The sequence below is a fragment of the Aegilops tauschii genome, chromosome 1 (assembly GCF_002575655.3).
Source record: "Aegilops tauschii subsp. strangulata cultivar AL8/78 chromosome 1, Aet v6.0, whole genome shotgun sequence".
Lineage (NCBI taxonomy): Eukaryota > Viridiplantae > Streptophyta > Magnoliopsida > Poales > Poaceae > Aegilops > Aegilops tauschii.
The window spans coordinates 11,683,588-11,694,950 of record NC_053035.3 but is presented as its reverse complement, the minus strand read 5'-3'; the positions used below and the strand labels follow the sequence as shown (position 1 = coordinate 11,694,950).

The 11,363-nt window shown below is 42.9% G+C and overlaps 1 protein-coding gene across 1 annotated transcript; it reads left to right on the top strand.

Moving 5' to 3' along the window:
- The first annotated feature begins 8,593 nt into the window (after nucleotides 1-8,593).
- Nucleotides 8,594-10,103, top strand: LOC141026696 (mitogen-activated protein kinase 5-like). The gene is made up of 4 exons (XM_073503543.1): nucleotides 8,594-8,671; nucleotides 9,371-9,453; nucleotides 9,558-9,763; nucleotides 10,069-10,103. The coding sequence occupies exons 1-4, from the start codon at nucleotides 8,594-8,596 to the stop codon at nucleotides 10,101-10,103; spliced, it is 402 nt and encodes a 133-aa protein (XP_073359644.1).
- The last annotated feature ends 1,260 nt before the right edge of the window (nucleotides 10,104-11,363 follow it).

The following is an 11,363-nucleotide window of genomic DNA, read 5'->3' as shown; positions in this document are numbered from 1 at the left end:
TGAGAAATGGATAGTATGGCTCTGGGATTGCTTTCTCACAGGGAGTCGCGAAAGGATCTCTGGCCGAGGTTGATGACAGTACTACTACTTTATTTTATGCTACTCTTATCTCTTCTGATGCTGCAAGATGCTTGGAGTTGCTTGAAGATGCTGAAGATGCTAGTCTTCGATAGGGCTAGGCTTTCTCTCTATTCTGGCATTTCTGCAGCCCAGTCCACATGTACAGCCTTCCTTTGATAAATGTTGCATAAGTAGAGTAGATCGTTGCTTGCGAGTACTTTGGATGAGTACTCACGGTTGCTTCGCTACCCCTTTTCCCCCTTCTTTCTTCTTTCTGGTTGATGCAACCAGATGGTGGAGCCCAGGATGCAGACGACCCCACCGACGACTACTACTACCCCGAGGGTGCCTACTACTACGTGGAGACCGCCTACGACCAGGAGTAGTTAGGAGGCTCCCAGGCAGGAGGCCTTGCCTTTCCGATCGTTGTTGCTTTTGTGCTAGCCTTCTTAAGGCAAACTTGTCTAACTCATGTCTGTACTCAGATATTATTGCTTCCGCTGACTCTTGTGTTTTCGAGCTTATGTATTCGAGCCATCGAGGCCCCTGGCTTGTAATATAAAGCTTCTATTATTTTAGTTTGTGTCTAGAGTTGTGTTGTGATATCTTCCCGTGAGTCCTTGATCTTGATCGTACACATTTGCGTGTATGATTAGTGTACGATTGAATCGGGGGCGTCACACCTACCTTCAAGGGGTATAATATAAGAGGTGACGCAGGAGGGCAGTTTACCGGTTTCAGACCATGTATTGCTATGACACCACTAAGGGCAAGTTTGAGGACGATTTTAATCCTGCACAGCAGGAAGCTTTTGAGAACATCGATACCCTCTTCAAGGGCACACTTCTGAGTGTAATTGACGATTCCATTATGGATTTGTATATGTCGTTTGACAACGGCAAGCACATGTGGGCAGCGCTGGAGGTCAAGTTTGGAGCTTCGGACGCTGGCAGCAAGTTGTACAACATGATGCAATTCTAGGACTACAATATGACTGATGAGCGCTCTGTTGTTCAGCAGGCTCATAAGATACATTAACTCACAAAAGAACTTGAGTACTTCAAGTGTGTGTTGCCAGAAAAATTGTTGCCGGAGGCATAATTGCGAAGCTTCTGACTTTGTGGAGTACTTTTGTTACTTCCTTGAAGCACAAGAGACGGGAGTTTTCCATTTCGGATCTCATCGGTACTCTTGATATTGAAGAGAAAGCAAGATTAAATGACACACGTTCTCGAGTTGCTGAGGGAGCTTCTAGTGCGCACATGGTACACAAGAAGTACTTCCATCCCAACAAGCCCAAAAATATCAAGAACAAATCTCAAAGCAAATGCAAGTTTGACGCAAAGAATAAGTTGTCACATTCTACCAACTTCAAAAATAATTCTCATAGGAAGGGAAGGGACTATGCCATGTTTGCGGTGATCCTAATCACTGGGCTCCGAGTTGTCCTAACCTTTTTGAGGAGCGTGAACTTGAGAAGAGCGGCAAGTCTACTAATATTGCCATCAACGATACTGATATGAAGAAATCTGGGTACGTTATTTTTTTCTACCATCTTTCAGTATGTCATTCTCGTGATTACTTAATTGACACCGGTGCCAATGTACATGTTTGTGCTGATGCCTCCATGTTTTCTTCTAATCAGGTCACACGTACTTCTCCCGTGTTGATTTTTAAGAATGTTCATCATGAGCCCGCCATCAATAAGAATCTCGGCAGCGGTTCCCATTGATGCCGAGATGGTTTTAAGTTGGTTTTTGAGTCCAATAAAGTTGTAAGCTCTAAGTGTAGACATTTTTAAAAAAAGGCTATCAGTATGGTAGCTTGTTCCGCCTATCTTTGTCAGATATTTACACTAAAGTTATTAATCATGTTTACCAATGAGTCTGATATTTGGCATTCACGACTTTGTCATATTAACTTTGATTGCATGACACTACTGTAAAGGGATCAAAGGGCCAAGTATGTGTACAAGCTAAGCAACCTCGCAAGTCCCATTAGATTACATAGGCAAGAGACTTGGTGCCACTAGAGCTCATACATTTTGATCTTTGTGAGATGAATGATGTGTGGATAAAAGGTGAAAATAAATATTTCATGACGTTGATTGATGATTCAACTAGATATTCTTATGTGTATATTGTGACAAAAAGAAGATGAGGCTTTAAATTTCTTCAAAAACTATAAAGCTGAAGCAGAGAACCAACTTGATCAAAAAATTGAACGGCTTTGGTTCGATCGCGGGGGAGAGTATTTTTCCAATGATTTTTTGTTTTGTGCGGAACATGGTATAATCCAAGAGAGGACGCATCCCTACGCAACTCAGTAAATGGGTGGCCGAAAGAAAGAATTGAACTCTAACTGATTTGGTTAACACCATGTTAGACACATCAGATCAAACCAAGTTCCCACATAGCATAAGACCAGGACTTCATTTGGGGAATGAGAAAAGAAAAGGTTGAAACTCTCTTATCTACGTACTTGGGTGGTTTGGCGAAAGTCAATATACAAATTCCTAAGAAGCGCAAGTTTGGACAAAAATCCGTGTATTGTGTTTTTCTGGGTTATGCTTTTCATAGCATTGGCTATAGATTTTTTATAATAAAATCAGAGGTATCCGACATGCATGTTGGTACAATTATGGAGTCGAATGATGCTACTTTCTTTCAGGACATATATCCTATGAAGGATATGTCGAGTTCATCAAATCAGGAGATACCTACTCTATCTAGTCATGAATTAGTTGTAATTCCTGAACACACCATTGCAATGGAACACGTTGAGAGTCCTATGGAGGATGACAATAAAACTCTTGTAAGGAGTGAGAGACAGAGGACTGCAAAGTCATTTGGTGATGATTTCATTGTGTATCGTGGATGACACACCCAGGACTATTTCAAAAGTCTATACATCTCCTGATGCTGACTACTGGAAGGAAACTGTCCGTAGCGAGATGGATTCCATCTTACCTAATGGAACCTGGGAAATCACTGATCGTCCTTATGGGTGCAAACCTGTAGGATGTAAGTGCATGTTCAAGAAAATCTTGGACTTAATGGTACAATTGAAAAGTACAAGGCAAAGCTTGTGGCTAAAGGTTATACCTAGAAAGAAGGATACTCGCAAATGGCTGGAATTTTTTTTTGTCGCCTCAGTTTGCAAGTACACCCTCAGATCATAACTAGCACCAACTCTTTTTTGTTCGCCACTCCTTTTTTTATTTTTGCAAGCCCACCCTGTATTTGCAGTATGGCTTTTTTTGTTGCCTTAGTTACAAGGCCACACTCATTTTTGTGAGTATGTCATCTTTAATTCGCCGCCCCCGCTAGAAAGTCCACCACTGACTTGTGATTGGGGTCCAATTTGTTTATCACAATTGCAATTTCACATCAAATTGCAGCTCGGGTCAGCGATCGATTTTTATCCGAGGTGCAATTCCATCTTCAATATGCAAAATGAAAGGCCTGATCCTGGCAGTTACTAGTCCACTTTTTCCTTTTATCCTTTTTAGTTGCTCAGTAAATTTTATTTTTTATTATTTTGGGCACAACCCATTTTTTTCAATGTCCTAATTGCAAATATTCAACCCATTTTTTTAAAGGTATGCAACATAGTTGGAGGGACCCAAGTTTTCATGTGTCTTTTTTAAAGCCACCATATTTATATTATTTTAGTTCCCATCCCATTGAGTTAGTTCCTCAGCTTTTTTTCGAAATCATAGTTGTATAAAAATGAGACACACCCTTTTCAAGTCATACCATTTTTTTATAAGTCTAGTTTGTCCACCAACTAAAAAAATCCAATTTTTGAACAAGTGTTTTGGAATTTTAGAAAATGTTTGTGTTTAAAAAATGTTTTTAATAATTCATAAAAAGATATAGAATTGTTTTTTTTTCGTTTTTTCAGAAATTGTTAAGAATTTCAGAAGATGTTCTCATCTTTAAGTTTTATTCACAAATTCACAAACATTGGGAGATATTAAATCTTCTTCACATTTCTAAAAATGTTCAATTGTTTTTGAAAAAATTGCTCGCATTTGAGAAAGAAACATTCGTAATTTGTAGAAAGTGTTCGAGAATTGAAGATTGTTTGTAATTTTTCAAGTAATGTTCAGTTACGCCACTCCCTTTAGTTGTTCAAACCTCTCACTACTAATTTGTCATGACGAGTTGTCTGTTTCAGTGGCTAGTTGTAAATTTAGTCATTGTTTGTGACCGTTTGCATTTTTTTAGGACTCTTGCGCGTGACCGTTTGCTGCGAGTTTGACACAAATGGGCCGGCCCAATCGGGCGTGACCTCCGCAAAGGGGTGTTTCTGGTCTGGGTGTCGTGAGTGATAAAAAACAAACAAACAAGACAAACATAGAATACAACAGATTGTCTAGTTAGATACCAATGGGAAGGGTCACATATAGGATGATGTCATCTCACATCTAGATGAGACATAGCCGGGCCATTTTAATATGTCTTCTACAAGTTATTCTTGGCATCTACGACACAATTAAACATGGGCCAAACAATTGCAACAAAGTCCCATTTATAAATTAGGTTTTTTTAGGGAACAAAGCTTTATATATTACTTGTGCCCGGAGTACAGTCTTTCAAGATTACATCAGTTATACTACATGGCACACTGCCCATCATAAAAGAACTGCCATTAGTTCTAGCATAAGCAGCAAGTTTATGTGCAGCCACGTTGCTCTCTCTCCCAATCTTTGTTACTCTCCATAATAGATAACAAGTCCAACGAATCGATGTAAGTAGCCCACCATCTTGTCCGGCTCACAGAATTTGCATTGAGGGTCTCAACAAAATAGCCGTGCAGTCTATCTCGAACATCGTCGGACCAATATATACTTTTTCCAATGTTCACATGCCTAAAAGCATCACCTGCCCTTCAGCCTCTTCAGCATCACTATAATCAGGAAGGGTCGAGCCCACACTAAACAAAACCTCGCCATCTCTATTTCTTGCGTTCCTACGGGATGGAGCAATATTTGAAAATTATAGAATACTAGCAAAAAGGCCCGTGCATTGCTACGGGTTGAACATTGGCCAGGTCGACCACGCATACATGTAAACGTGGCAACCTAGAGGCTTCTGCCTATACTCAGATTGAGCTGACAATATTCAGATTGTGCAAAGTGCAATCAACATGGAATTTTTCATCAATTGGGGGAAATCCTAAATCCAACTTCTAGTTCAAACCCATTTAATGAAATTCAAATGAGTTTGCCTTTAAACTTTTCAATTACGCTCATTTATATTTTTCCTGGATCAAGAACATTTTTGTGAGTCCGAAAAATATAGCCCCATACCAAAAAAAAACATTCCTAACCCTCTCTCCTTTTTGCTCTCTCTGTTTATATTTAATAACTAGAAAGAAATGAGAATAAGAGAGAGAGGAGCAGCAGCCCGCCAAGCGGGACCAACCATCCCGGCAGCCCACCTAATCCCTATAACCTAGCTACCCCGATTCCCACTAGTATCCTCCGTGCAACGCACGAGCAATTTACTAGTATTGAAAATGATTGTCCTCGGTTGCCACCTTTGTCCTCGAAGGCACGGTCGCAGCCCTCGACCATCAGCGCTTGGTCGACCTCGAGCGAGTGACCGTCGACGTTGCCTGCAAACCGTTAGCATCTAGACGTCCTGCAGAGCATGGCCGACATCCATCTTGCCGAACGCTCGGTCACCCATGTCGCGAGCGCTTGTTGATCGTTGTCCATGTTGGCAAGCGTTGGTCTGCCGTGCGCTAAGAACCTGCTGGTAGTCGCCAACGTTAGCGAGAGCCTGCTGGCCGTCCTCGCACGCGAGCGCTTTCAAACTGATTGCGCACGATTAACTATCTGCTTAATTAATTAATTGTCTACTTACTAAAATAATCCCTACTTTAATTATTTATAGGCCTAATTCATTAATTGCATTAATGACTTAGTTTCTAAATTGATTTGGCGAGAAAACATCACCATTTCAATGGATCTAATTAAGTGCACATGTAATTAACGGTCTAGCTAAATGATTGCATTAAAGGCTTAATTTTCAAATGGATTCATCGCTAGATTTTTGAACTGTTTTCGCATTGATGACTGTGTGATTAATTTTCTTCCTAATTAATTTATTACCTTCCTAACTGAAAGTAGCTACTTCTAATTATATGTAGGCCATACAACCTCCCAATTAATGAACCGATTTTCAAATTGATTCGGAGAGAAAAGAATCCCTATTTAACTTGATCTAGTTAGTTGCATTAATTGATTGATTTTTAACATCTACCCAAATGGAGGCGACGCTACCAAATTGGAATGGCGTACAGTTTTGTGCCTGTTCTGATAGTGTGCCGAGTACAAAATAATAGGTTGGTCATAGAAAAAATGAAACAGAAAAAATAATCATACAAAAAAAATGAAAAACAAAAAACACGCGCACGCGTCAAATGGGCCGGCCAACATTGATTATAGTGGTTATTTTGGTAAGACTTGATTTGATTTAGGTACTAGTAGTGGAAGAAAAAGAAAGTTTAGATTTAGTAGAGATATTCTTAAGATCTGATTTGAATAATTTAATGCATTGACGTTGTTTTGGCAAAGTACAGAATTGATTGAGTTAATACACACGTCAAATGGCCCGATCAAAATTGAATTCCTTTGAGCGAAATGACGCCTGTAAGATGCTTGCGGCCGTAATATATAGTTGCTGGGAGCTGAGAGGACGCTACCAACACCCCCTTTCGGAGTAGTGATATGGTTCAAACATTTTGTGAAATATATGTGACATATTTTAAAACATTAATTTAGTCATTTATATATCAATCAATTCTAAAATAACATTTAACATATATATTCACTTATTTCACCAAATTTTGATGCATAATTACTTATAATTTTAATCAAGATATGAGTTAATCTTCTTCAAATATTTCAGTATAGTAATATTTTAATAGTTTTCATAAATAAGCACTGAAATTGAGTATACAATGTAAATACGTTTGAAATGTATGATCATTATTTTCAGATATTATATTATTTCACATATATTTCAATCAATTTCAGAATACTGTGGGAGAGAATCCGGGAGGTTGCATGCAGTCTATCTTCTCTACATACATGGTCTCTAGTTCCCCGACAGAAATTGAAACAAAGAAAAGACCTGACATGTATTTGCATGTATAGTAACCACTATTGACTAGTTAAATTAGTTGCAGAACTACACATCCTATATATCTAATAGAGTGACCACCTAACTTATTTATCTCAATATGCAAACATGCCACATCACCATAATATTAGGGATGGGATAAAGCCACCCCAACATGCAAGAAAAGCACCACCACCACATGCAACCTAAAGTGAAAATTTGAGTGGTAATCGCTAGGTACCGGTAGTATGGGCTCCAATAGCAAGCTACCAACTAGCATCTATGGGCCAAGTATCTTTGTATAGCACATCTTTCTCTGATTTCCCATCTTCGTATTTCTTCTTCAGCCCTGCAACAGCATGGACCTACCATGTGACATGTTCTCATCCCACGTACTAGCAACATCCCAGGTTAGCAACATCCCAGTACCTAAACCCCAACAATACTACGGTAGACAAAGGCATCCTCATCATTGAGTGCTTGGCCAACGTCGTGTGATAACTTTTCTTGCACATTCATGGGGGTTGACACTAGCTTGCATTTTCCATATGTGTACGAAGAAGCAGGCCGGTAGAATATTTCGGTGTCCACTTCAAAAGAAACTTCTCTGAAATTACCTATAGGTGGAAGAGGGTGCGTTATCGATGTGAAATGGATCCACAGGGACCCGCTCGACATAATGGTTCGTGTATATATTTTGCAGAAATGTGAAATCAAAGTTGGGGGTAAAGTAGCGGGAAGACATGGGAATAAAGGGATCATTTCCAAAAATTTGTCTAGGCAAGATATGCGCTATTTGCAAGATGGAGCACCCGTTGATATGGTCTTCAATCCCTTAGGAATACCCTCCTGAATGAATGTGGGACAAATATTTGAAAGCTCGCACTCTGAGTAAGACGGAGCCCCCCCCCCCCCCCCCCCCCCCCCCCCCCCCCGAATTGGAAGCCACTTGAATGCCCAAGAAATTCCGCAATGGCCCAAGGTCCTTCACCAGGAAAGACTGGGCTAGCTGATCCAATAGACGCCAAACAGCGGTCGGGCAGGAACTAGCGATGATGATGTCATCGTCGTAGACGAGCATATACATGGTGATGCCGGCATGAGAGAATATGAAGAGGGACGTATCTACTGTAGAGGGAGCAAACCAAGTTGCTGCAGGCGATCACTGAGCCAGGAGTACCATGCGTGTGGCGACTGTTTGAGGCCATACAGAGTGCACTGTAGTTTGCAGACATAACCTGGTTACCGAGGATCCTCAAAGCTAGGCGGTTGATGCATATAGGCAGTTTCAGAGAGTTCGCCATGAAGGAAAGCATTGCTGACATCAAGTTGGCGAAAGGCTCCAACCGCACGAAACAACTAGAGTGACGACGATTCGGATGGTGATCAAGTTGGCGATGGCAGCAATGGAGGCGGAGCCGGACAAGGCCATCACGCCAGAGGTGCCATTGCTGGAAGCAGGGGCTGTGGACATGGTGAGGAAAAGGATCGTGCTCTGATTACCAAGTGAGAAGATGTTGTATGCCGTGATTGATCTCAATAGTATTGAGATATTTATATACAGCTCGTACAAGTTCAGTTACACATCAAGAGATAGTGGATAATTAAGAGTGAGGTCTATAGACCTTCTACATTCTAGCACTAAGCCATAATACTAGAGCACTAACTCAATACAGCTAACATGCAGGTCCAGCGCACCACTGGATCCGTCGTCGGTCAGCGTGATCCAGCCTCACTGCCCGCCGGTTATTGGTGAATCCCGCAAAGAAAAAGATGAACACACACATGAGAGAGAGAGAGAGAGAGATGAATCTCAAGGCGAGAAAATGGGGATGAGAAAATATATTTGCTGGAGCCGTGTAGGGAACGAGGTTAGATATCTTACATTCTTAAGAAGTTGATCCCCACTACCAAGAGTTCTCTCAACATGCACACCCTCCACCTCAGCATGCATGCCACATCAGATTTTTAATTCCCACTACCACTAATTCCCTCACTATGCGGCACTCCAAATCACCGGATATGCCATGTCAGCAAAAAATCAATTTCTGTTCCTTTCAGTTACCTTAGCTTTAATCTGTTATTAATCTCCCCCTTCCAGCCTTCCTTCCGTCATACCAATTGAGGTTGACGCTCCATGGCCGTATTCTTGATCTCCTGTCTTGCCGAGCAAGCTGCTGCTGAACGCCAACTGCGACCTCAAGGTCCGCCACTTCGGTCTGGTGCGGCCATCGTCGGAGAGCGATATGATGACAGAGTACGTGATCACCCGGTGGTGCCTGCCCCGGAGCTGCTGCTCAACTCCATCGACTACTCCGCGTCCGCTACCATTGGCGTCTAATCCGCTGGTTGCATCTTCAGGGAGCTCATCAACCACGCCCCCCTCTTCCCGCTGAGAAACCACAACGACCTACGCTTTATCCGGAGTTCCGGACGCGAGACGGTACATGAGGCACTTGCCGTAGTTCCCCCTCCTGCCCTTCCCGGGACAGTTTCTGAAGGTGCAGCCCGCCGCGCTGAACTTCATGAGAGGATGCTCACCTTCAACCCGCTGCAATGGATCGCAGGTGAGTAATAAGTTGGTGTCAATCTGCTTCAGTCTAATTTGGTCTTCACGTGTAAATTTTGTAGTACTACATGCATGCAATTTTGCTGCGCGCCGTACGGGTGCCGTGCTTTGCACGACCAGTGTTGGGGTTAGTCCGTCAGTGTGTTGCTTATATAGATGCAATCAGCTGCCAGTTCGACCCCTATTTTTAAAGTTATTACATGAGCACATGTGCTTCCTTTTTAGACAAAAACCAGGTGTTCTGCCTACTATATTAAAAAAATATCTTTGAGTATTTTTTGAGTTATCTTCTGTTTACTAAAGGGGAAATGTTTCTGTACGGCATGCCGGCCGAGTGATTCGGCCGGTCAAGCGCGAGCCGTGCGATCTAGTACAATCGTGTGTCTCCTGAACGTTTCCATGCGAGACAGTTTTCAGCCTTATCCACACGTGAGTCGCTCTGGTCCACACGTTCTCCTGTCATCTCCTACCTCTGACTTCCTTCATTCCTCACGGGGGCGTCACTACCTGCACACGCCGCCGCCGCACCCGGCTCTCTCGGGAGAGCTGGGCACAGACTCTTCCCCTTCCCTCCCCGCCAGGTAGGCCGCCCGCCCTCTGCCCCTCTTCGACGCGAGCGGGCCACACATCCATAGCCTGCTGTGAAGCCTCTCCGAGGGAGACGACGACCATGGTTCGAACACAGCCATTGTAGTTAGATGGTCACAGCAAATAGCTCATTTTGTTCCAGCAAAGACGGTCGTCGGTCGCAGCAAATCACCCTCCCGTCGGAGCAAAACACGTCACCAATTGCTCGGTTCCAGCACGGCGACATGCGGTTGCAGCTTTTCTTCTCCCCGGCTCCTGCACCTCCTAGTACCGTTGTAGCTTTTTCTTCTTCCAGTACCGCGATGCAACTTTTCTACTGTATGGTTCCAGCATCGGTGGCATACGGTTGTAGCTTTCTACTGCCTGGTTCCAGCACCGGCGACATGCGGTTGTAGCTTTTCTTCTCCCCGGCTCCAACACCGGTGACTTGCGGTTGTAGCTTTTTCTCCCGCCGGTTCCAGCACCGCGATATACGGTTGTAGCTTTCTACTGCGTGGTTCCAGCATCGGCGACCTGCGGATGCAACGTTCTTTCTGTGATCTGGTTGTTAAGCTGCAACTGTCATCGCGGGTAGCTGCGACCGGCGACTGTTTTTTGTTGCTGGAACCTCCTGTTATTTTTGCTACAATCAACTTTTGTTGGATTTGATGTTTGTGGGATTTTTGTTGGAACAGAGTAAATTGTTGCTGGAACCGGCTGTTTCTCTTGCTACAATCAAATTTGTTGGATTTTGATGTTTTGTGGGATTTTTGCTGGAACCAGAGTAATTTGTTGCTGGAACTGGCTGTTTCTTTTGCTACAATCAAATTTGATGGAGTTTGATGTTCGTGGGATTTTTGCTGGAACCAGAGTAAATTATTGCTGGAACCGGCTGTTTCTTTTGCTACATCCATTCATGACAGAGATACGACCCGGCCGGGACGGCGAACGATGCCTCGTTTTGCTACAAACCATCACCGGCGTCGACCCCGTGCTACAACCGCTTTGCTTTTTGCTTCAACCGACAACCG

Excerpts from the sequence above, each read along its gene's own strand:
- LOC141026696 (XM_073503543.1), top strand. The coding sequence starts at position 8,594 with ATGGCAGCAATGGAGGCGGAGCCGGACAAGGCCATCACGCCAGAGGTG. Across the intron at positions 8,672-9,370 it reads AAGCAGGGGCTGTGGACATG|CTGCTGCTGAACGCCAACTG; the intron begins GTGAGGAAAAGG and ends TTGCCGAGCAAG. Across the intron at positions 9,764-10,068 it reads CCCGCTGCAATGGATCGCAG|GGGAAATGTTTCTGTACGGC; the intron begins GTGAGTAATAAG and ends TGTTTACTAAAG.